At 46.9% G+C, this 25777-nt stretch overlaps 1 protein-coding gene and 1 long non-coding RNA gene across 2 annotated transcripts; one reads left to right on the forward strand and one right to left on the reverse strand.

The window, feature by feature from the left end:
* The first annotated feature begins 245 nt into the window (after positions 1-245).
* Positions 246-5185, forward strand: LOC107077884 (uncharacterized). Its single transcript, XR_001478861.2, has 3 exons — positions 246-443; positions 4279-4337; positions 4892-5185. It is a non-coding gene; the product is annotated as an uncharacterized lncRNA (long non-coding RNA).
* Positions 5186-12680: 7495 nt separating this feature from the next.
* Positions 12681-15572, reverse strand: pou4f4 (POU class 4 homeobox 4). Its single transcript, XM_006632865.3, has 2 exons — positions 15216-15572; positions 12681-14584 (listed from the first exon to the last, which is right to left on the reverse strand). Exons 1-2 carry the CDS (start codon positions 15333-15335, stop codon positions 13676-13678), a joined length of 1029 nt encoding a protein of 342 aa, XP_006632928.1. The 5' UTR covers positions 15336-15572; the 3' UTR covers positions 12681-13675.
* Positions 15573-25777: the final 10205 nt, after the last annotated feature.

Raw genomic sequence — 25777 nt, forward strand, 5'->3', positions numbered from 1 at the left:
CATGTCTTGTTGAGAGGGGGAATTTATGAGCTGGAAAGGAGAAGCGCCAAAGCTGATTAAACTTTCATGGTAAGCCAACAGCCCCCTCGCTCTCGCGGCGGCTTCAACAGGTCGCGGGCGAGTCTCGAGCGGCCGTCCGGCAAACAAGATGATTGAAATAAGAGGCGGCGGGGACCCCCGCGCGCTGACGTGCCCCCCCCCCCTCACCCGCTCCCGCTCGAGCGAGCCCGCGCGCACTCGTCGCTGTGAGGGAGAACCTCAACTTCACCCCTTCTCCAGTTATTCGTCTCCATTTTTACTTTTTTTTATTGGTAATCGTATTTTCCTTTAATTATTTTGGATCAGACACAAACATGTCGCAACTCAGGGCAAGAGTATTCCTGTGTGCTGCCGAGGTCGCCCGGTGAGAAACAGCTTGGAGAAGGAAGGGACTCCCTTCAAAGGTACAAAGGATCAAAGTCGACGGTACAGTCGTTTTTCATTAAGAGCGTCTCCGTGATCATTTCTGACCGATGACAGACTTAAGTAGTAACCTTCGGTGCAATGAGGGATCCCCGCATTTTTCTTCAGCTGAAGCGTGTGGCGTTTTATTTTCAATCCTTTTCGCCACACCTTCCCGCCTTGCCCGCGCTCCCCTCCCGCTCACCTGTGCGCGCGTGGGAAGCGGAAGCGGAGGGGCGGGACGTCCGCTGGGAGAGGGCGGCACGCGGCGTGGGGGGGGGTGCGTGCCAGGGAGAGGAGGAGGAGGAGGAGGGGGGGGGCGGGAGTAAATTTGAATTCATTGAGGAGCGCTTGTTGGTAATTCTGTTAACAAAAGGTATCCTTAGAACATATTAAATATTTATCTGTTCTATGAATAACAATTGGTGAGGGACGAGAGGGTCTGTTTACTTTCTCTCAGGTTGTCTGTACATCGGCTCCTGATGCTGTGGGTGTTAAAGGCCCAACAGCAGGACCTCCATGACGGAGTGAATAGGCTCTTACAACCCCCCCCACACACACACACGCTCACAGACTGCTCTCAGCCGGAGCAGCGAGTGCCCACCTACCACCCCTACATAACGCGGAAAAAGCTCCCGTGTCCTGTTTTGTGCGTGCCAGCGTAAAAGGCCGTTGTAAGGGCAGCTCTTTATAATTACGAAAATATCGAATTAATTTGTCGGCCCCTCCTCCCAACTAAAGAGGAGTCCCGCCACTCTCTGTAGGTACGGGCACTAGCCCCGTGCTGGAGTGTCTGCGTGGGGCCCCGAGCTGTCCCACGCCGCAGTCCGGGCGCTCAGAACCGACCGGGTCCTGCTCCCGGTTCGGCTCAATCAAACTAAATCCAGTCTAAAGCTCGTCACTATTACTGGCTTAGCAAGCAACTGCAATCGCCGTTCAGTGCTTTAACGAAATGACAACGGTTATTGAACGCAGCTCATCTTTCTGGAATAGCCACAACGAGAAATAGCACTTTTTATTATTATTATTATTATTATTATTATTATTATTATTATTGTTTATTTGTTTGTTTGTTGATTGTTGGAATTTTGAGCGTGCTCATTCGTATCCCTTGAAGTCTTTCTTTCCAAATATGATTTGATATTTTCCGATTGCTGTAATTCAGTATCATGTGTTCGAATTAATTGCTTGGCGTGCAGACCTATATATCGAAATACACTGCGGGGATATTTCTGTTCTGTACCTGACCTACTCGTAATTTCAAAATGTAGCAGTTTTTTTTTTAAATAGATAATTATATACCGCTACTCCACTAGAGAAATTGAATATTAATTTTTGTAGAAATAAATTATATTGCAGCCTGCACTTCAAATGACGATAGTGTTGATTTATTACTACTGCACGGGGCTTTGCGCCGCGCTGAAGGTCTGGTCCGCTTTACCCGAAGGGTTGTGGGCGCATGTTTTCGAGGTTTCATGGGGGAGGGGGAGGATGGAATTCTCGGGTCACGTACTTAACAAACTGATCGGCCCGCCTGAACGACTTCCTTTCGTCTGCAAACTCCCCCCCCCGTGTTTATGTTTTTATACGCGGCTTGCCGGCACTAGCGCGGTACCTCCGGCCTCCCCCGGCGGTGCTCTGTCCCGGGCGGGCCGAGCTGTCGTGCCGCCCGCCCCCCAGAGCCCAGGACGGCTCGCTTCTAAAGTGCTCGATAAAAAATTAAACCCCGGATAAATTAGTATCAAGCGCACGCAATGAAAGGAGCCTGTTTTAAATGATTATTTAATACTCCTTTTCTTCATTTATAATGATACCCCAGACACCTCCGGCTGCGGGCACATTTTTTAAGTTAATTTAAGGTTAATACAGACGCCACTGCTGCACAGGGGGGCCTGGGAGAGGGGGCAGTGGAGATGCACGAGGAGCCCGGAGGCAGGCCCGCCAGCACCGACCGCTCGGGCGTCTCTTGTTAGTGCAGTTCGACCCAAACCCGCTCTGACTGCGCTGAAGACAGACCGCGGAAATGCTACAGAAGACGAGCGCAGCGCTAACTTTATTAAACGACGCTAAAACGGAAATGCCCTCTCCACGCGACTTTGAGCGCGGGTAAAGAAGTGCTTTCAGGGCCGAGGTGTGTTTCAGTTTTAATCAACTCTAGTCATCTGACGAATGGGACTTGAGCTGAAAACTGAGATCGAAATGACCTTTGCAGTTGTTGTTTTTTTTTTGGGGGTCCAAACCAAAATTGCTTTGAAGTGTTATTTTGCAGTAGTTAAAGAACTCCCGACAGAGGACGCGTGGAGTCTTGTGAAGGCCTGTAAGGAGACCATAACAACACTCCACAGCCTTTTTCCCTGCATTTCGTCCACGGCGATTTGTCCTGGACGAGACCTGTCTCCGAGCCTCATTCCTTACCCCCGTTATGTAATTAGTGCGAACCTGCACCCGATCTGTTTCAAACTGCACAGTAGCCTTCGGTTTTCTTTAATGATCGGGACAGCCCCCTGACCCGGCGAGGGCATCCAGAACCTCTCCTGTTTAATTATGCCGTTGGCTTTTTCTAACTCACAGAACCGAGTGAGGCTGGCGGAGACAGGAAACATCGGTTAAGCAAATTGCTATTTAACTGGAAACTTGCTAGCCTCTGAGCCTTGCATTATTCATTAATAAGACAAGAAAGTAGCGCTGCAGTCCGCCGGCTCTCTGCCCGAACGCAGGCGGGTTGCTCATCGGGGATGTGGCCCAGAAACAGGCCAGCAATCTGCGCTCGCTCCGTCGGAAGGGTCTCGCGGAACGGTTTCGGGCGCTGTCCTTCTGATCGGCTTAGGTAGACAAAAAAAAGTTCACTTCTTTTTGCTTTTGCATAACGGAAAAGGAAACGGCGCTGTTCGCGTGGCGTCGGTTTTTCTGTCCGCAAAGGCTAGCTGCAACGAAAAGTCGCTGTTTACAATATCGGTGGAGGCGAGCGTATTCTGTGCATCAGTCAATGCAAAGGACAGAACAGAAGACGTTGTTCAATATTATTGTAAAACTATTCGTTTTGCTTCGGGATTTAATTTTCACTACTTGTTCCGCAGTTTAGTACTTTGCTCACAGTCCAGGCAATAATTATAGTTTTTTTTATATTTATTAATTGCGCTGTAAATTCCCACGTTGTGTTTAAACCCTTTAAAGAGATGACAAATTATATGAGAAATTAGGTAGCTATCGAATGGAGCTTCAGCGTTTATCAAGCAAGATTTGGGGGCCTGATTTTCTACTCCAGATAAACTGAGCTCGAACTGACCACGGTTAGGTCCAGAAAGCTATTGAGAGACACTTGGGATTCAGAAGAGTGTCTGAGCTCCTGATGGCTCAAAACCATACAAAACGTGGACACACTAGTGTGTAATAGTATTTAATTAATACCCTGGTGTTAAAATGAGCATTACCCTCTAATTAAGTCCCATAAATAATGTATTTTAAACTGACAAGATGCCCTACCACCGGCCCCTGCTACAGAAAACCTTTGGTTTACAGCTGGGCAACCAAACACATTCGTTTAACTACTGTGCAATTTTAATGAAATTACATTTGACCTGAAATACAGTGTCTAGAAAAGCTCAAGCAAAGAAGCTTTCATAGTGTGCAATAATAATAATAATAATAATAATAATAATAATAATAATAATAATAATAATAATGTTATTAAAATCAATATAATGACTAATAAAGGAAATTGAATTTTAATTGCACCACACGTGCACGATCAGTCTCAACCTGCAATTTGTTTGTGTCGGAGGTGTAATTTTCCAATTCCAAGGCGCCTTAATGTTGTCATGTGTTCTAAAACACCAGGCCGGCAGAGGCGCGTGCTGCTGTCCCTGGTGCTGAACCCCGGCTCGAGACTCTGGAAGGTACTGAACCGGAAGCCCGTGACAGGCATTTCATTATCTTATAGGCATCGGGCCTCTGCAGAACATATATTGATGATAGATCGAAAATTAATCCCATTTTAATTTTAAATGACGTTGTTTACTTCTTTCATTAGAAAACTGATTGCTGCTGTGGGTTTATTTAATATCCCAGGAAGATTAATAGTTTCGGATTTGTTGAAGTTTGTGCTGTTCTTTAGTTACACACTGGTGTGTGTGCTGTGCACTTACAGGAAAGTTGATGCACTGGGACAAGGCCCTACCTGACATAAAGCGAACGATCACATTTTGTGATTTTCTAGGCTCGCAATTAAAACACTCTATATTGCACAAACACAGCATTTTTATTTTGGAGGTAAACATTTCCGTACTTATACATTAATTGTTATTTTAGTAACCAAACAGTGACATTTTCTAATTCAACGAGTGAAGATTTTATGGTTTTAATCTATTTACAGGGGACAGTAGCAGTAACGGGAGATGTCCAATCTTACTATTTATTTTTTACCAAGCCATGGTTTGTTTTTTTTTCACAGCGATCTTAGGAAAACATAATATGGGTAAAAAATGCACCGATTTTTCTTCTTCTAATTTCGCTCCCACGGAAGAAGTCGTACTGTAGCAGTCGGAGCCGTGTGTCGCGAGAGCACCCTGAACTTGTCCGAAGTGGAGGGACTCCGCTCCCCAGCAGCCTGGAATCATGCTTCTTGCGCCCCCCGCTCTGCCGCAGCGTGTCGTGCGGGCTGGGGAATTTAAGAGCAGCCGCTTCCGACAGTTCAGATCGCGGGTCAGCGCTCGCGATGTGTGCATACTTTGTTGCCTCTGTGTGAGACATAGTTCTTGACATCCGATTTTTTTTTTTCTTAGACGCGAAGGTCAACCTTTGCAAGAAATACACTCAAATTAAAAAGTGTAAATTCTTGCAAATCCAAGCAAAGTGCAATTATTATTATTATTATTATTATTATTATTATTATTATTATTATTATTATTATTATTATGTGGACGCCGTTTTTGCTAACAAAAAAGTCATCTCCGCATTTAATTTCTCTCATCCATCAGGTATATGAAAGTATCTTATATGTTATCATTTGTCTACAAAATTGAGTCGAGTTGAAACATTCCCAGATGCGGCAGACAGTTGCAGCTACGGTGACCAGTGTGAAGGAATGAACGCCCGCACGGGACACGGGCTCAGGATCATCCTGAGAGATGCAAGCTGCTTTCTGGAGTATTTAATGTGTCGGCCGAGGTTACTGTCTAGTTTCCCTCGATTAATTACCGCTTTCGGAACTTCAAAGCACTTCAAAACTGTCAAAGCACCGTGACACAGTACGACACAGGCCCCACCGTTATAAGCAGGACGACGGAGAAACTCTCTAGGTTATTTTTTTCAGGGTGGTCTTATGAATTTATTAGAAAGTGATATTTTGGACATCTGAGTTTTAAACCCTTTATCTCGCTTAGCAGTGGCAGTGGATTAAAATTATTATTTAAAAATATTTATCTTTGTGTGAATTTCATAGACATCTAAATAAATAACCCAAAATTACAAATGAATTGAACTTTTATATTTTTATTTAGGAATAAGTTTAGATATCTCGGAGGTAAACTGACTAACCAAAAATAATGGTGGACACAAATTCGTATTTTTTTTTTTTATCCCTGGTGATGTATGCCAGATGATGAGGGCACGTAATTTTGTGCCTGGTGTGAGAGAAGACGCCACGATTTGTTTGCTCAACAGCTGAGCTGCTGGGATAAAATCGTAGAGGCAACTTTTCACCTCAGAGCTCCGACCATCATTACTTGCGCGCCGCCGAGCGACACACACACCCGACGTAGCGAAATCACTGCAGTATAATCAAATTCACACACACACACACGCGCGCGCGCGTGCGGTAATTCATTCGCGCAGGAAGAAAAAAAGGCAGCATCGCAAACAAAGATGAAACGCAGAGAGAAAAAAATAAAAATCCTTTAATTATTCGTGTCAAGCCGTCCCATTGTCGTCTAGGCAGCTACATGAACGGCGGCATTAATTTGGTGCGGATTGTTTTATACCCAATAACGAAGACGTTTGATCACCGCCTCTTGAGCGTTCATGTCGTTTACTATATTTGATTATATTCCTAATTATATCGTTATGTTTTAATTATTGTTGAATATGCATGTTTCCCTCTCTCCTTCTTCCTGTGCTCACAGGAGATCAAATTATCCTGCTTTGTATTCTTTTAGCTCCTGTTATTTATACAATAAGAGCCAAGTGGTACAAAACACGTTTCCTTGTACACCTTGTCAACATCAATTTGAAGCCCCATCTGTCTTACCTTGATTTCTGCATTGCCCTTTTAAGCATGAATCGACTATTACTACTGTAGCAGTAGCAATGACGAAAATGCGAATAGTATTAAGACTAACAACAACATTTTCGGATTCTACGCTCCAAGCTATAGCTTCTCTGCAGGCGGCCGACTCGATTCCTCGCGGTTTTGTCTTTCTGTTTTAAGTGTTCTGAAAACTGCGCCCTGTGATGTTGCGTGTCGGGCTTATATATTATCTCCGGCGATGAATTTTGCATTACCCCGCGTTTAAAACTTTCAATATTGTGGGTGTGATCTGGCGGCCTGCCTCTCGGCCTGCGCAGTGGTGGCAGGTGGAGAGGGAGATGGCCGTGTCAGCAGGTGTGATGCAGGGTGCGGCCAGGCTGCCGCCGGCGTCTGAGCGCGGGGACCCCTAAAAAGACGAACCAAGCAGGGGCACCCCTCGCTGTCCTCGGAGCAGAGCAGTTGGACCGGAGCTGAGCCACCGAGCGAAGTGGAGCCGGGGTGCAGCGCGGTCTGTTTTTGCGAGAGAGGGGGAAAGCGATGGTAATGTATCAGAGAAATGATTCTCTAAGGCCCCGAAGGCTGCACTCAAGACTCCGGGTTCATTAATTTTTTATACACAGCACTTGGCCAAGGTCTATTTATGAAAATGCGCTTTCCGCTTCATGGAAAATAGAAGTAAAAAAAAAAACCGTGGGGACGGATGGAAATTTAAGTGTGTAATTTTTTTTTATCTTTTCGCTCTCTTCCCCTTAATATATTGTTACAAAATAAAGTCACAGGTGCCTTGTGGAGCAAACTGTACATGCTTTCATTTCTGTGACATCTATATATATTTTTCTCCTTCCAAAGCTAATGAATAATGTACCAGCCTTAAAAGGAACTATGCAAATTGCTACAAATACATCACTTTATATATCTTCCATTCTCCTGCTCTCTCCTGAAACCGCGGTTTAGTCACAGATTCGGTGGCCCGACCTTAGCGCTGTTGCCTGCGAAGCTCGGACAGGCACAAACATCCGCGCTTCTTGAGCGTCGCGATAATGTTTTAACATCCCACTTTACAAAAGCTCTCGCGTGTCTCATTTCTTTGTTACAAGGGCGTCAGTGTGGAACCTTTCAGTCTCCCCGAGCCACTGTCGCAAAATGTCTAGACTGGCGTTTTTTTCACCACAATTTAATGTAAAACAAACGCGGGTAAACTTCGTCATAAATTCAGAGGGGAAAAAAAACGAGCAGATTCTCAACTAATAGTAAGACCTTTCGTTTAAATAATCGAACTAAACCGCGAAACGGAATTCCAGCGGTTGTAAAACTTGAAATTATCTATTAGGTTAATTATGTAAACGACGGAACCGTTCTGGATATCTCCTCATGCCTCTCTAGATGTTTTAGTTTTCTCCGTTTACACTATTGACTTTTATCTTTCGCTGTTCTGAGAGGGGGGAAATTTCTCATATTCCCAACTTGTCCCGTATTTGGATTCTACGGGAAAACACAAAAAGATGAGAAAGCTTTCTGCGCGTGAATTATTTAAATCAGACAATTAACCGAGACTGTCGCGGGACCGTGTCTCCGTTCACGCATCCACGAGTTTCCACTTCGCCCGGAACCGCTCCTTCAAAGCCATCCGGCGAACATGCCCGTGGGGGTCCCACGGGCGAGTCCGGGTCGTGGGGATGAGAATCAGGAACATGCATATTTCATCAACGAAAAGGGAAAGTTTAACAAGTCAATGGTTGTGACATAATTGACGTTTGCAACTTTTTAGTTGTCCGGCATGATCGCAGTCTGTGTCACGACCCATCCTTTACTGAACCACAAATAACGTTTAGCTGGTAAAATCGACTGAAGATGTGACAACTAAGGGGATTTAAAAATAGATACATTTAAGGAATGTTACAGATTGCAGGCTTTAATTATCGAAATAAAAGGCTTTCATTTAGGACCACGTTTTTCGATTTGATTTGAATGAAAGGGCCGGCTTTATTACAGAGGAGTGGGCGATAAAGTGCGAAACGTTTTATTTTTATCCCTCCCATCTGCACGTTTGGCTGAAATGGATATTTAGCTAAACGCGCGATGTACTTGACATTATAAATGTATGATTTTAGCGTAAACATTTTGTTGGGTCTCATCTCTTGCAGTTTTTGTGTTGACAGCTTCCCCCGGCTGGTATGATTTATTAAAAGCGTAGCCTGCTGGTACCGCGCGTGCGAACCGCAGCCCAGCCCGCGAGCGGAGCGTCACGGGACGGACAGCGTGCAGTGTGAACGCCGGGGCGGGTCTCTCTCAACTCCGAGAACAGTTCTCGGCACTCTGAAGTTTCTGAACAGAAATGGAGGCTTAAAAGTAGTCCTTGGCCGGGACTGCTTGACTGAGGGGTGGCGATATGGAGCACAGGTTAGCACTCCAGCCTGGAGAAGTCAAAACCTGTTCTGGTTTCGCCGCTGTTGTCCCCTCACGAAGGGTGCTTTAGTTGCTTCTGTGAACGACCTGCTGTATAATCGGGTGTTCTCGGGATCCTTGCAAAGGAGATGTGGTTCTCAACCGACTTGTCTTGTTGCACGAAGGATTAAGTTTTATTGTTGTGAAATCAAGAATTATAAAGTGTACATCGCACGCACTGCACCATCTCGCGCGTGCTCACTGCCTGTGGCCTCTGAAGAGGCAGGAGAACCGCTGGCCTAGAGCAGCTCGTGCGCAGGGCTCGTCCTTAGTTCTACACGCCTTGTACGGGCATACAGTACATCTTTACATATCAACACACCCGCTCAGGAATGCGTTTAATATAAGTGCAATTTCCTGGAACAAAGTATTCGTTTTCGTGCATTAAAATAAATGAAAGAAAATTACGTTTTGTGATTCTGGCAAATTATTATTTTTTTTTCCCCTGCAGACTCTTTGCTTAAATAATGCCGTAACTGCCAAAGCAAAAAAATCTTGGAGATACGAGCGTATCCTGTGGCTTCTTGAAATCTTTCTTTCACGGGTTTTCGAGAGATGTATAAACGGAGCCTGGACTTCACGGACCGGATCGCGGCATGTGGAGACTGAAAGCTCGAAACAGTACTGAACACACATGTCAGGCACGAAGCGTCATTCCTTCACTCATTTTTCTGAACAGTCACTGACAAGCCGGTGCTTAGCCGTCGCCCTCAAACCTCCCTCCTAATTATATTTGGATTTAGCCTAATCTAGATTTTCCAACACGGAGCGCGGCCTGTATGTACTGGCAAGTGACGCGTCGGATCCCGTGGAAACGACACGCCGGCGGTGTCGTTTTGTCTCGACAGCGGATCGGCGGTGTTGTAGGGGGCTGTGACCCGCAGAGCCGCGGGGGCGCGCGGCGGCAGTGGCAGGGAAGGGGGACCCGGCTCGTGTTACGGCACGCGGGGCCGTGCGCGCTCCGCCGAAGGGTTATCCACTTTTTTTTTTTAACAAACGCGCGCAAAATCAATAGTATCATAACAGCTCGTATTCATTATTCATTAATAACGGGGTTTACAGAGTGAAACCACCTCCTGAACAAGCGAGAGGACTGGAAACCTGTCGCGTCTCCCAGGCCAGGAGCGCTAGGGGCCGGCAGCGGCTCCCGGGCCAGCAGGGACAGAGCCAGCGCGGAAGTACAGAGGCGGAGGCTCGGGAGTGTTCCCCGCTTAATCCCTTCTCCTCTCCTGAACGCGACACACACGGGGCGCCGGGGCCGGCCTCTCTGTGCGTTCCTGGATATGTCGGGTGTCTGGGACTTAATTTGTACGTAAACACATGCGGTGGTTGGGCACATTTTCAATTAACTGCTCAATAATGCTATTCGCGTTTCACAAAGAGTCTTGGAAGCACGCGAGAATGCCCAAATAGAATAATCAAGTCATCCCATTATTAATAATATTATTATTAGTGAGCAGGAGGACCGATTGTGAAGCACAGTGAAGGTGAAACGAGACGTACTGTACAAAATGCCCACATCCTTCTTTCCTTGTCCTAGTCTGTCACCCCTGAAGCAGGCGAGTTTCCCCGAGTGTGAACCTACATTATTGATGTCTGTGTTTAGGGTTGAGAAGACTGTGGTCAAGAACTTCCTGGCACACAGATCAGCTCGCCGATCAGGACTGCGCGCTGGTTTCTTCGGCTGAATAAGATGAGCCGCCTATCGATACCCACTGTAGCAGAAACGACCACATTTAATAGAAGGCGGAAGCGATGCAGTTTAGAAATCTCGGAAACGGAGGTATTTTTCGCTTGTGAAGTCGTCTTAGTTCTCGATTCTTAATTCACCGCACTTCTCTATAATATTTCACGAATTACAGGTTGAGGTGGTGACCTTTGTTTTCTGAAATAATAAAGACGACAGATGACACTCCTCTAAAATAAACTCGTGGAAATGCCCTTGTTTAATTAAATATCGTTTTAGCACAGGCGCTGCCATCATTTAGTAACGAGTGCACCCAGTTCCTCGTTTAATCCCGAATTTCACCATTATATTCTAGATTCTCACTCTTATTAGCTCGGATAACCGTTTTAACAGGTGAAAGAAAAGAGGGCCCATTCGTCAGACTGGAATGATCAGTTTTACAGTTGTTGTTGTTGTTGTTTTTTATCCAGATAAAGACACGGCCAGTTGTTGTTTTGCGGTCACGATTCCAGAACGTGCGAACAGACGGGAGGACAGCCCGAGCTGTACAGTGTGGCGCTCGCTCCAGTCAAGACTGTCCGCTCCCTAACGAAAACAAGTCATTATACCCTCACAAACGACTTTGTTCGGGGAATACAGGGCAACGCTAAGCCTTCTCACCGACTCGGCAGCGGCTCCGACGAGCCCTGCTCCAGCGAGTTACCGAGGGGCAGTGGGGAATTGCGCGCCAGATAATATTATCGCTTGGGGGGTTGGGGGGGTTTAGGAAGCGATTTTAAAATTCAGTGAAGCGACAGGCTCGTCTCTGCCCGTCGACACCGTCTTACAAAATTAAAAACCCGCGTTAATAGCTCACCTCGTGGCGGTGTGCATTTGGCGGAGCCAATAGATGTGGACAGTTGGCGAGCGTGCATCTTTCAATATTTCATTGGGAAGAGTTTTAGCCGCGGGTGCTCCTCTCCTTGCACTTAGGCTTTATGAAAATCTCCGAGACAAAAACTGAGAGCGGGTACGCCGGAGCAGCGGGTGTCACTAAAACGGAAAAGCAAGGAAAATAATACCGAGACCTGTCGAAATTACAGCGTCCCGGAATATTTTTATGCCGCGATTGTGAAATTGTTCGGCTGCGTAATTAGACACAAGTAAACACGTTGCCATTAAAAAAAATGCTTTGGTGCGCTCATGTTAATAATGTGCATTTAAGGCCCGTAGAAAATGTTTCTGATGGATTGAATCCAGAGCTTCGCACGCCATCGGAAAATACCTTGTATTCTGTGTGTGTTTCTTCCGTTTGGAAAAGGCAAACGTTTTAGTTTCTGTAGGAGTAGCATAAATCATGCGCCCGTATTTCTTGTGGATTATAACCACGGAGATATTACAATTGCGAAAGAGGATTTTGTCAATGCAACAGTTCTCTCTACCAACGCTGCCCCTGTATAGCCATTTTCTAAAAGAGAACTGATAAAGAAACTCATAACAAGATAGGAAGAGCTGAAGAGGTAACACGTGCATGGTTTATTCGGGACTCTGTCGCGTACACAGACACTTTCAGCACACCTTTCAAGAATCACAAAGAAAATCGACAAGCCGTCTTCAGAATAAATAAAGATCAAGTAAATAAATAGAAAAATAAATCAATGAATAAATATAAATAACCAACAACCCTCCCCCCCCCCGTAATTAAATATCTACAAAGTGCACGAAATGAATCGGGAATGCAGAATAAATATGACAACGTTGCTGAAATGTTAATATCGATTCCCTGTTAATAATAATAATAATAATAATAATAATAATAATAATAATAATAATAATAATAATAATAATAATAACAATAATAATAATAATAATAATAATAATAATAATAATAATGTCAGCAAAACTCAGAAACACCAAAACGCATTTTGGTCTACTTCGTTAGGTGTTTATACGTACAAGGAAAGTCAAATACAGCGTAATGATTCAAAATGATTTGATTGTCAAAGCATCGTTACAGTGAAATTACTTTCGACTTTTAACACGTTTACATGTTTGTGTAGTCTATAGGCTCTCCTACAGGCTTGTGAGGGGAAAATGCAAAGTCTCTATACTTCGCCCCTGCTTTCGGATCTAACCATGAGCGTGCCTAGAGGAATGAGGTAGACACCGGGGACGGCGGACTGTGTGTGCTTCGTTATTGCAATGCATTCAGATTCAGGAAGAAAACTATAACGCACTGATACGCCCTACTCGTGAACCATGCAATGGAGAACACAGATCGTCGGGTAACAGAGGAGGTATTAGAGAAATCATTTCAGCTGAATCACGTAAATTAACATTTAAAGTTATAAGCATCGGTTGTTTTTTTTTACCTTCTGCAAAACATCAACATTTTTTTTAAAAAAAGAAAAAAAAACATTCAACGCGCTCTTCACACAGAGGTGCAATGTATTCACAAATATGTACATTATTAAATATAAAAAGGGTTCCCTTTTCGGCTAAAGAGAATTCTTCTTCTTCAAGTTTCTCTGGGTTTGTCCAGCGACTGCCGTGAAAGTCAGTAGTAAAGTTCTCTCCTGTCCGTCCGTATCGGTGAATTAGGAGAACGGGTTGAGATCCTTTTCCCCTTTGAGAATCTTTTTATTTTTTAAACGTTTTTAAGCTTTTATAACAAAAAAGGGCGTGTGTGTGTGGGGGGGTTATACTGTTATTTTCAGGTCCTGCTCCCATTGGAAAATAACAAAACCGCGAGTCGTCTGCGGATCAAAGGTCCGTCGCTGTGTGCTCTCGCGGGTTTTATTCTCGGTTATTTTGAAAATATGAATCTCTGGTCCCGTCCCCGTCTCCCCCCCCCCATACCCCAACCCCGGTTCGGGGTCCTAATGAGCCGCCGAGAATTTCATGCGCTTCTGTTTCTGCCTCTGGTTGCAAAACCACACCCGCACCACGTTCTTTTTCAGGTCCAGTTTCTCCGCGATGGCGGCGATCTTCTCCGACGACGGCCGCGGCTGCACGGCGAAATAAGCCTCCAGCGACCGCTTCTCCGGGGCGGCGATGGACGTGCGCTTTCGCTTCTTGTCCCCGCCGCTGAATATCTCCGGCTTGGTCATCTTCTCCCGCTGCGCCCTCTCCGCTTCCTCCAGCCAGGCCTCCAGGATGGGCTTGAGGGCCACCATGTTGTTGTGCGACAGGGTGAGCGACTCGAAGCGGCAGATCGTGCTCTGGCTGAGGCAGCCGACGCCGGGGATCTTCAGGTTGGCCAGCGCCGAGCCCACGTCCGCCTGCGTCACCCCCAGCTTGATCCGCCGCTGCTTGAAGCGCTCGGCGAAGGACTCCAGCTCCCGCGGGTCGGGCTCCGAGTCCCCCGCGCTGCCCAGCGAGGCGTGGGAGGCCAGGCCGTGCGGGTGCATGTTCATGGTCTGCGGGTGGTGGTGCGACATGTGGTTGATGGCCGACATGTGGGCGTGGGAGTGCGAGGCGCTGGAGCCCACGTCCGGGCCCGCCATGCCGCCCAGGGAGATGGCGGGCGTCAGGTGGTCCAGGAGGTCGCCCTCCAGGCCCTGCGAGGGCTGGTGGTGGTGGTGGTGGTGGTGGTGCGAGCCCAGCACGGAGGGGTGGTGCAGGTGGGCCGAGGACGAGGTGGGCGTGCAGGTCATGCTGGTCATGGTGTGGTAGGTGGCGTCCGGCTTGAACGGGTGGTTCTTCTGCGACACGATGTCCACCGCCGCCAGCGCCTCGGCCCTCTGCAGCAGCGTCTCGTCGAAGCCCGCGAAGATGTTGCCCTGCAGCTGGAGGGAGGGGAGAGGGGCAGGTGGACGGTTACCCCGGTGGCCCGGCAGCGCGCTCGGCGACAGACAAGACAGTCGCGTGTCATCCCCAAAACACCGCCATCGATCACCCCCTTCACCACCCTCCTCACACTTCATCCGCCGGCACGGAACAACCCCACGCGTGTCTCTTTTCGAGTGGGCGTGCGGATGGAGGCTCCTGGAAACACGACCCTGGCTGCACGGCCGATTTTGTTTTTGTTTTTGTTTTTTTTTTTAATATTCCCGGACAACGTGCCAACAGTTTTTGTGGGAAATGATAAACCCAGTTCATTCGTATCACCTTACACGTGAACGTTAAATAATAAGCTAAAATCCCACAGATCGATGTTAAATGAAAGACGTCCAACACCTAGGGTGTAACGCAATAGAGTTCGGTTTCTGTATACATTATAGCTTTTTTTTTTTACAGTCTGGGTTTCAAAATATTTACAGTCACAGAAGAAAAGTTTCTAAAAATCCGCAAGCCGTGAGGTCATGTTTTTAAACACAGAGTTCTGAGGAACACCGCGATACTGTTCCCAGTCACTAATAACTACACTCTGGACTGTCATGTAAACACGCTACTATTGTCACAGTGACTGTAACTTACCGACGGTGTAGGCAGACAAGCTCTCCTGATAGCCTCCGAGCTCGAGTGGAGAGGGGTGTACTTCGGTTCGTGTAGAATCGGATGCATGCTGAAGGCCTGCTTGCTGTTCATGGACATCATAATTACGCCAAGTCCGACTTCCTTTTTATTTGTATTGCTATACTCTTCTTCTTATTTCATCAGCAGGCAAAAGGAGAGAAAGATTATTGGCCACCCCCTACAGCTACCTTGCGTGTTCTACAGTGTCCGCCGATAGCTGTCCCTCCGACGGCGCGCTATATTATTGTCTGTGATACTGGGGGTAATCTCTGCATGCAGCTATAATATAACGCATGCCCCCAGGCCCCGCCCGGTGATGGACCAACACTCCTTTGCTTCCATCTCATTGGACCTCAGTGGACGTAGAGACACGCCCACAATGTAGCCAAGATCCCGCCCCTTACGCCTCTGCTATTTGGGAGCGAGTGAAACCGGCGCCCCGCCTCCATAAGAATTCTGTGTCGAGCCCCCCTCCGCCTACAGGCACGTTCTCATTGGAGCGGCACATGACACGCTTCGGGCAGGATTGGCTGGGCTGTGAGAGGCTGACCACGCCCACCCCCGAGCACGCTGCGCAGGTAAAAATGTGCTCAATATCTTCGGCTTCCTATGCGATGCCTCTTGCGTTTGTTTTTTTTAAAGTTAAGTTAAAGGGAACGCGAGGGCTGTGAATGGCAGGTGGCACGTTGGCTTCGGTTTGGTTTTCTGTTCAAGTTAGGGCGAGTTTGCCTATGCTAATGACTTGTCCGAGGTGACCAAGGTAAGGAGGAAAATCCCACGACAGTTGGAGTACGAGCCAGGTCAATTTTCTCCTTGAAACGCTTAGACGTGACTTTTTTAAACGCCTGGATCAGTCATAGAGGGACAACGTCAGACTGCAGAAGAGTCCAGGGCCTCTGGGTCTCTCTGTGTTTCTTCAGCGTCTTGTATTATTCTAGTACCGAGCGTGAATTAGTGACTGGTTTTACTGCAGTGTTTTACCTAGAACGTTAGAAGAGTTTGCAGAAGTTCAATCGTTCCGAAAAATAGATGAGGTTTTTAATTAGAGGGGATTATAAATGTGTGTTAGTTTTTTCCCACGTTACGTTTTAATCGTGGAAGCATTTTTTTCCCCCAGTTAGTTCAAGGAAGCCGTGTCACTCCTTCTCGAGCTCATGATTAATGCAGTTCTCTGCTTCCAGGTGATTTAGTGCAATTTAATAAGTGCAAAGGGAGTTGAATATCCCGTCAAGAGGCAAAAATTCGTATACGGGGAAGCAATTTCTCGGTGGCGCCGAGGCGCTACATTGGCTTTTTATATACAGTAAGTCACCATTAAACATCTTGGCAAAACAAATTTGTAGAGCCCAGCCTATTAAGTCCTTTTGCTTAATATGAGATGCAGTATATTTCTACATTATTATTAATAATAAAAATGAATATGAACTAGATAGCTGTGTTCTGAGCCATCACTCTCAGTGTCTACAGGCTGGGTCAGAGTAAGTCTAAGACAGCTCTCTAGAGGTGAACCGATTTCAGTCTGAAATGACGTGGTTCAGCCAGCACACCTTAAGTACCTCCTCCTGTCATCCCTTCACTAAGTCTGACAGGTGTATTCGTTCGCTCACCTGCATGTCTTTTATTGATAATTGCGTCCCTGCAATGTGATGTCTCCGACAAGCTGCGGAGACTGTGAGAAGACTGTACAGCTGGACAGCTCTCTCCGCTTGGAAAACAAGAAAATAGGATTCCAAGAAAATGATCTGTTGATGGGACGAGAGGGCTGTCCTGTGAAAGAACGAGGCGTGCATGAGACGTCACTCAATCGGACTGATGACTGCTGAAAGAGCAGGGAGGTCTGTTTCACCAGGAAGCCAGAGATCTGGCAGGGGTCGCTGCTTCATATTCAAGTGCTACGGACTCATTAAACCCGTCATTCAATTATTAAAATCCCGTTTTGCTCAGGAAAAACAGAAAAGTGGAAGAAGTCCTGTAAAAAGATCTTGTCAGGGACTGCAGGTATTCAAGGCCAAGCTGTGGGTCAGCAGATCCCGATTCGGCCAAGGGGCTCTGTTTATGATGAAAATCTCGGCACGCCTGCGAACGGTTTCCTTTTTTTTTTTTCTGGACACCCCCTAAGTAGGGGTCTCCCCAGGGTCCCCAGTGCCCCAGTTTGAGATCTGCTGTCTCTGCGAACCGGCTCTGTAGTTGTGCCTTGCCAGAGCCCCTGGCAGCACGAGTGTGTGGTTCAGCAGTCGGGGGGCAGGGGGAGAGCGGGCTGGACCCTCCTGGTTTTATCTTCCAGCTGGTGTGAGGAGCACAGGGCCGCCACCCCCGTACTGCATAACGGAGGCGCACAATAGGAGGGAGTCTCCATGGCCTTCTCCGAAACTTGAGGAGCAAGGAGCCGAGGAGAGGCATTGTCCAACATCTTGTTGCTTATTAATTATGAATCCCCCCCCTACACATACACACCCACATACGCACACACGATTCTTCATGGCAACCGGCGTCATGACGACCAACTTGTTGGGGCTACGGCTGCTAGGAGACAGACATGTGGCCAGACAGTCCGACTGTCATGGCTGGACATTGACCCCCCCAAAAAATAAAAGTAGGAGTTTGGAGACTGCGGAGTGATGTGTCAGTCTGAAGTAGAATTGCCTGGTTGCCCTGACTCCCAGTATCCTCTCTCCAGCCTGGACATGGGGTTTTTGATACTGGAGCTTGAATTATCTGTTCTTCAACAGGCGGAGGACAGCCTGTTGGCCAGTCAGCCACTCTGTGCAACTTTACCCAGCGAGTGGCAGCAAGGAGACTGAGTGATCAGCATGCACGCAGAGAGGGGACATCACTTTCCGACACCCCTATAGAAATCAGGTTGCCAAGATCAGCAGGCAAACGTGTGCCGACTTAATTAAGCAAAGGGCAAAAGGGGAAGTATGTTTAGGCCTCATAGCTTTAATCCCCTCAGTATTTTAATCAGTGTGTGATTCGCAGTCCCTCCCTCTTTTACAACCCTGTAAGAGTGCACGTTCCCTTCCATTCTGGGCAGCTTCGTAGTCTGCAGCTCGGTGAATTTTAGCTAAACATGCCCGGGGAAGCACTTAATTAATGCTAACGAAACATCTTTATTAATTGTAATTAATGCAGGATTGGGAATTCCCTGTATTGATGCGTATCAGGTCCTGCTAAGCGGTTTGCCATGCCTGCGGGTTGTTTAATGAAGTGATCAGTGTGGGCCAGAGAGCAGGAGCCCCCAGCTACCCCACACGGCTGGTAGGGAGGGGGAGGGGGCAGGCAGGAGAGGGCAGGCCTGTCCTATAGGTGGCAGATTGCAGGTGGGGGAAGATTGTAAGGGTGGGATCAAAGGTGTAGAGGACAAGAGCAGAGAGCCCCGCTGCGTTACGAGTCTCGGCAAGATTCAGAATCTCAGATGGGTTTATTCTTTTAAAAGCAGAAATTGCGCCTGTAAAATCATTTGTTTTTGTTCATGATTTGTTTGTGCTTTGCCAGGGTTTAGAATCAGATGTCTGCCGTGCTGTTCAGAGCTTCGCTGCATTTTGCCGTGTCCCATTTTTAGGATTTACCACGTGTTTGTTTTGTGTCTTCTTTCTAATCTGCTCCTTAGTCTTAGTCTTCCTTAGTTGAATCTGCTTCTTCTGAGGAGCGCTGTACTCAAGCACATGGTTACCTGCTTAGTGTGTTCTTTCTTCATCCAACCAGGTTATAATTATCATTATTGTTTTGCTACCTCCCTCTTCCTCCAGGGGGTGCTGTGTTGCACAGCTCGCGCTGCTGACCTCGAGCGGAGAGAAAGGGGGAGAAAGTGTTTTTATATTGCCTATACTGTGGCTGGTGCAAAATTGACTTTCCAGTACATTGAACAAATGGACAAAATATATATATATAAACTACTCTTTCAGTCCTTTTCTTCTGTGTTCTGTTGTGTTCTTTTCAATGGCTAAATTATTGATGAGGTGTAAAATCTAGCGTTGCAGATTGTGAACATTCACCAAATCGCTTGATTTACACTGCAGGGGTGCTGAAGGGAAGGGGTGTCTAACTACACACTTTAATGTAATTGCCTTTAGGGTTCCTAGTAAATATTTTATCGACTGCCAGTGCAAATTAAAGAAGCGAAGCTGGAAGGGGGTCCTTCCTCATTCCATTTCCATGTACTGTATCCAGCGCACTTTAACCTGGCTGTGCAGGTACAGGACTGCTGCAGTCACATGGCTGGATGGGGAGTCTCTGGGACGGGGGGGGGGTGGGGCTGGGACGGTGCTGTGTGCCATGTGCCGTTGGGCTGCAGAGCACACTGGGAAAGATTCTTCTGCTCCTGCCGGATGTCCTGAGCTGAAGATCAGATCTCCAACACAATGCCGTCCTGCAGCCGTCTCCTCCCTGTGCCTGTTGGCCCGACACTCACGTCACGCTGAGGATTTTTAAGGAGAGGCAGAACACAGAGCTGAAAACCTTTACTGTCCCTTTAACCAACCAGTCCCACAGCAGGAGCAGGGTCAGTGCAGATGTGCCTCATTCTCCAAGCTTCAGACAGGTTTTAGAGTCCACTGCTTTTGCACTCATCTTTGTATTGTGGAGCTGCTGCAATAGGGAGATTGGGAGAAAAGTAATGAATCTGTACTAGGGAGAACTTGGCGGCCATCAATTGTTTGAAGAGAGACTGAAGCCAGGAGAGTTTATGGAAATGCGCTGCAGCGGCTGGGCATCAGACCTTTTCTAGGAGAAATGCATTCAGTCAGGTGAGAAGACAGTAAGGCATCACTGTAGAGAAGCAAAAATCACATCTTTAAAGGACAACGCGTGAAGATTAATAAAAGATGACCATGTGCTTTCATAAGGTAGAAACTGAATAAGGGCGAATAGAAGCAGACTTGGCATCTCTAAAAAACCCAAACAGCCGGTATCGGACGAATTTACATTTCAAATAAATCGGATTCTTTTATGGTAGAGAATTCTTGCTTTTCTCGATCATTCCGGCTCTCTGGAATATTTAAGCTCATGTTGGCCTCAGCTCAGTGGTGGAAGTTTCTGGACTCTGGGATAAGATGTGCCTAAATTAAATTATGCCAAGCCCATTGAGGAGCAAGCGTAAGGCTGCACTATTGGGTTGGAATTTTTGTAACCCTTCTGTCCGACGTCCGGAGATGGTTCCCAGCCAGAGGCTGGGTTTCAGACACCTCTGTCCTGAAACCCTAAAAGCATCATGCTGTCCTGTGAAAACAGACCCCCTCACCTCCACCTGTCCCGTTGCCCCCTGTGCATCCTGCTGGGTGCAGCCGGGCAGGATGAGGGCTTGCCGTGATGTGCTTGCGGTGACTCAGGACTGTGCGGGCGTGTTTTCGGAACGCACCCCTCACCCTCCGCTGTGACTCAGAGCAGCAGCTCAGCTTCACACCTGCTGCGGCATATTTTAAACTACTGTAGGTGCAGGTGTAAGAACACCAACCGTCCGCCAGCTCTAAATGCGCCACACTTGCAGTTTTCTAGGAGATAAAAAGTGTGCAGAGTTTATTACCGTTTCTTGCTTTTAATGCTTTTGCCATCCAGTTCCCTTGCCCTCTCCTCTTCACCTGCTGTTATATCTGCTCAATGATTCGGCCTTGCTAACTCTTAAAAAGGACAGATCAATAGATTAACTGAGTGTTCATTAATTATGCATTTCAGCCCTACAGCGGTTGGACATAAAGAGAATGTGTTCTTAAATTGACGTGTAAAAGCTTTAAAGTAGGGGCTGTTTACTTGTTTCAAAGCCTGCGGGGTCCGGAGCTGAATCTTTGCCCGCCCCCCCCCCCCCAATCCCGTCCCTCCATTTGTCTCCTGTAGCCATGGGGCAAAGGTTTGGGCATGTGGGCTGGTTGGCAAGGGTGCTGCCCCTCTCGGGAGGAGAGTTCTGGAGGGGTCCAGGGATCCACAACTCCTCATGAAGCAAAGGAACATCACTCCTGCACCCAGTGCCAGGGAAGGATCAGGACACCAAGGCACACACTTCTCATGTCTGCAGACACACGCCTCAAAGCCCTGGAAGTAACAAGAAACGCACCCCTGTTAAATGCATTAGGTGATGGATGGGAGGTGCTTCTTGTCTTGCAGCCTTAAAAAAAGGTTCACCTATTGAAATCAAGCCTCCATCTTGCTTGTCATAAGCCAGAATAATAATGTAGTCCCTGAACATGTAACACATACCTGTTAATGTTCCTGCTGTAAGCAAACGGAAATACTTTCTATTTTTCCATGTGCAAGCTTTGAAAATATATGTATTTTTTCAATTTTATTTCGATAGCTTTCCTGTAGTCTGATGTAGTGGAATGAAACCAGTCTTGGCCTTCTGCTAATGTTTGTGCATAGTGAAGTCTTACCCCTGCACCACTGGTCTATTGGCAGACCATACTGTTGGCAGTGGGAGTCCCCATTACCTGTAGAGCAGTTTGAGTGGAGTGTCCAGAAAAGAGATATATAAGTGTAAGGAATTATTATACGTGGGTGTAGGGATTTTTGCATTTAAAAGGGTCAAGTCTGAGAAAATGCCCTTGCAATGATAGGAACTCCTAAGAAAGTTGCCAGGGTTGTACTTCTATCGTTGCTGCGACTAAATGGTATCTTCTTAAAGGCTAGAAAGGGGTAAAAGTACTTGCTTTGGGTCTGCACCCTGTGTGATATTTCAGGGAGCTCCTGACAGTTTGGAAAGATACACTTGTGAGAGTGTGGGCATGCGTTGCTGACCACATATGGAGGTTGCACAGACAGTAACTCCTGTCAAACCAGCAAGGTCATGATGTCTTCTTTTTCTTATGTTCCTTCTTAAGAAACAGAGTTCTTATGCTGCCCTGCCATGTCGTTAAAGCTGTGACGATACATTGTTTCAAGAAAGAGCCGGATGAGATCCTCTGATCAGGAGAGGAGGCAAGTCTCTAAGCAAAGAGCTGTGGGAGTGTGGAACAACCAGCCTAGGCATGTTCTCAAAGCCGTTACTGCTTTCAGGAAACAGCTGGATGAGATTTCTGTAGCTGTAAGTACTGTAGCTGCAATCTCTGTAAGTAGGCTGGATGGACCGAACAGCCTCCTCTCCCTTTTCTCCTATCTTATGTTCTCATGTCCCCAGAGTGGAAAAGACATTTTTTACAGACCATTTCAGCCTAAAGGCGTCCAGAGCTATTTGTTTGGTATCCGATTTGGGCGAAGGAGAACAGGTTGTGAAAACGGGGTGATAGCAGTTGGGACAGGACTTCAAGGAAAGAAATTAAAGCAATCGAAAGATCACAGAGAGCTCGTCATAGTCCTCCTGAATTGAGTAGTGTTGTACAGATACAAATGTTTAGCCATCCACTTGGCTGTCACCCAGTTTAGAATAAAGTTCCACCCTGATGGACAGCTCAGGAGGGGAACTGCTGGCCCCCTCCATCCTGTACTCTGTAAGTGTTATCTGGTCCTTCTGTCTGCACACTGGCAGTGTTGAAATGAACAGACACTCATTTCTTGGCTGGGGGAGGTGGGGGTTGGGGCTGAGAAAGGGGGATAAATTTATAATTATTTTGAAACCAACACGTTATTCTTTGGGGGGAAAAATAAAGACAGAACAAACAACTTTTTTGTAAATATTCTGCTGGAAAAGAAAAAAAACAACTATCAACATGTAAATTTCAATTAAACTTGTTTTTTTTATATTTCTCAGGCAACAGAATAAAAAGGAAAAAAAAAACGAACATCCATTATTATTGTTATTATTTTCAAAGCTATTGAGAGTATCAGCGGGGATGTTTGATTTGCAGAGTCCCAGCTGTTTTGAAGACAACAAGGCGACTTCATGAAACAGATGTGTTTGATGACATCTAAATAATTGGCAACAACACAAGAAAAAGGAATTATGTACATTTTGTCTCAAATTTTCTTTTTTTTTTCCTTTATTTATTGCAATATTAATGCGTTTGCTACAGGCCATTTGTGTTTTTGCATCGGCCTCAAACCCATTGCTGAAATGCAGAGTGACGTCCACTCATTGATTTTCCTCATTGTAGCACGATCGCTCTAATTAAGAACAGCCAGTCGCCAGCCTCACTCACAATCACAGCTCAGAATTCAAATTTCAAGTCTAAACACTACAGATCTGAAGCCAGACTTATTTTGCTTCAAAAAGAAGCCTCGTTTTGCCTTTTTTATTATTCTGTGCTTCTAAAAGTGGCTAATGACATCAAAGAGATTATTTTTTTTTAATTATGATATGGGGGGCTGTGGTTTATGGGAAGGGATCGGTGTCCTGGGTTCCGTCTAAATTCTCCAGCTAATGAGAGCCAACGTGAAACTGTGAAGAATAGGGGGAAATGTGGCAAAGGGCAATCTTATTTCTCTCTAGCTAAGAGTTGTGCTGTACAGGCACAATCCGTGCCTGGGCACAATCATTGTGCACAATCATTGATCTTTGCTTATAAATGTGCCATTGCTTCAGCATGCTGAGGGAGACGTTGTGGAGTTGTGTTCGCAGGACTGCGGGTTCGAGCAGGCTTTGTGTCTCTGACCAAGGTACTTTACCCAGGTGTCTCCAGTCACTTCCAGCCCAGTGCACAATCCAAGTGGAGTGTCGGGGCTAAGCACACAGACCTGTGACACTTGTGAGGGACATGATCCTCTAACTAGGATAACTGGGTGTCACTGGTAAAGAAGAGGAACCGGGCTGGGTGAAAAGCAGAAGGTTCGACAATAGAGCCCAGGGGGACGCCTCACTTGTCCTCGACCTGCTGAGGTCAAGGAAAGGGCGAGAGCAAATCAAGCACAGAAAAAGGGAAAGAGGACTTTGTTTTACAGCTAAACCAGTCTTGTGTTCTTTTTTTTGGGGGGGCAATGGAGAAATGAAGAGCTAATGTTCACAAAAGGGGAAAAAAGCTCTGGAGGTCATGCTGGTAATATTTATCACGTTGAAACTGTCAGAGCAAAACAAATGCGGTCTCATAATATTCTATGGGAATGACCCATCTTCATCTTTGTACTTAACGGATGGTGGGTCCCTAGACTTAAGTGGTGTCCTCGGGATGCCTTGATGAGCTGTCTTCAGGGCTGCCCCCACGTGCTGTCAGACTCGTTCTGTTTGTGTCCAGCAGAGCCTCTGGGGTCAGACAGACTGACAGATGGATAGTCCTGAAGAAGCTGGGCGGGTTGGAGTGATATCAGTACAGTGTGGTACAGTATTATGCTGTATGGTCGACAGAACAACTTGCTGCCTCACCATAGCTCATTGCCAGTTTCCTAAGAACTGAAACTCTCACGTGAATCTTCATTTCAGTGCTAAGATACAAAAACCGATTTATAAGCTTTTGGAAAGGTCCAGTGGATCCTACCGCAGCCACCAATGTAGGTGTTGAGCGAAATCAAAAAGAATTGGATCAATATCCTCAGAAAGTGAATAAGAAAACTGAAAAGACAGACAGTCGCTGATACTGCTTGCTTCTTCGGTCTTTCAGCCTTTTGACTCACGAGCCCATGGTTCCTTGCGGTTGTATGAGATGTGAACCGACTGCTTTGGACCGATGGCCGCTCTGGTGTATCTTTTGTTGGGGAGGGGGCACTGAGGACCCCTGTGCTGTGGGTGTCAGGGAAAGGGAGTCCTGAGGGGCTCCACTTATTGAGTGAGGGTACCCTGGGGGCCAGCCCCACATGAATATCCTCAACAACTGCTCAGCGGCAGCACAGCTGTCAGTGGGGCGATGTGGCCCATTGTGAGCCGGGATCTCCAGTGCGCTGCGCTAACAGGATTAGAGCCAGGGGCTAGGGGGGGCTCTGGCCTTCTGCCCCCCCCGGCTCTCCTGTGCGACTGGCTAGTGAGCTGCCCTGTTTCGGGGACAGGACGGGTGCTTCCTCAACCCCAGAATCCCGAGAGATCCGGCTGCCCCTGCACCCCGCTGCCCTGGCTGTGTGATTGCACTATAAGCACAGAGAGCCGGAGTGCCCTTGCCAGACTACAGCACCAAGCCCCACAGAGCGTACTGATGACTGCAGAAACTGCTGCCCTCCCTACCAGCCATTTCTCGAAAGAAGCCAGGGAATCAGCTTCAACAACTGCTGCGACTGGGCATCTTCTTCCAGATTCCTCCAACACCTTAGGTATAGAAGTGGTTCTTGGTTCTAAATGCACTTCAGTGTAGTTTCCTCTTGTGGTCATGTTTTTACTGTTTCTCAGTTCATTCTGAATGTACATTTTTGCTAGTTTTCTGTGTTCTAAATGGCAAAGGTCAAACATATTTCCTGGTTGACAAATACAGTGTGAAATCCCTGTCCCATGGCTGACATCCAGTCCCCGCTTGTCCAGGCTTGGTTAAGTTTTTCTGCCACATGCGTCCCATAATGAAATCTGAAAAGACAAGGCCAGCCCAGGTGAATGAGTCCTCTCACTCCTTTTCTCCTGCCTGTGCTCATTTTAATTCCCAGCTGGTTGACTGACCTTCCTCTCCTCCGATGAGGTTATACAGTAGTTCCTCTTCCGCTCAGACTGTGACACCAGGCTGCAGAGCCAGCTGGTTTCCCACTGCGGT

This window comes from Lepisosteus oculatus, chromosome 8, assembly GCF_040954835.1.
Source record: "Lepisosteus oculatus isolate fLepOcu1 chromosome 8, fLepOcu1.hap2, whole genome shotgun sequence".
In the NCBI taxonomy this organism is placed as follows: domain Eukaryota; kingdom Metazoa; phylum Chordata; class Actinopteri; order Semionotiformes; family Lepisosteidae; genus Lepisosteus; species Lepisosteus oculatus.

Coding starts and splice junctions, on each gene's coding strand:
- pou4f4 (XM_006632865.3), bottom strand. CDS start 15,335: ATGATGTCCATGAACAGCAAGCAGGCCTTCAGCATGCATCCGATTCTA. Junction 14,585..15,215: donor CTTGTCTGCCTACACCGTCG/GTAAGTTACAGT, acceptor CCCTCCCTCCAG/CTGCAGGGCAACATCTTCGC.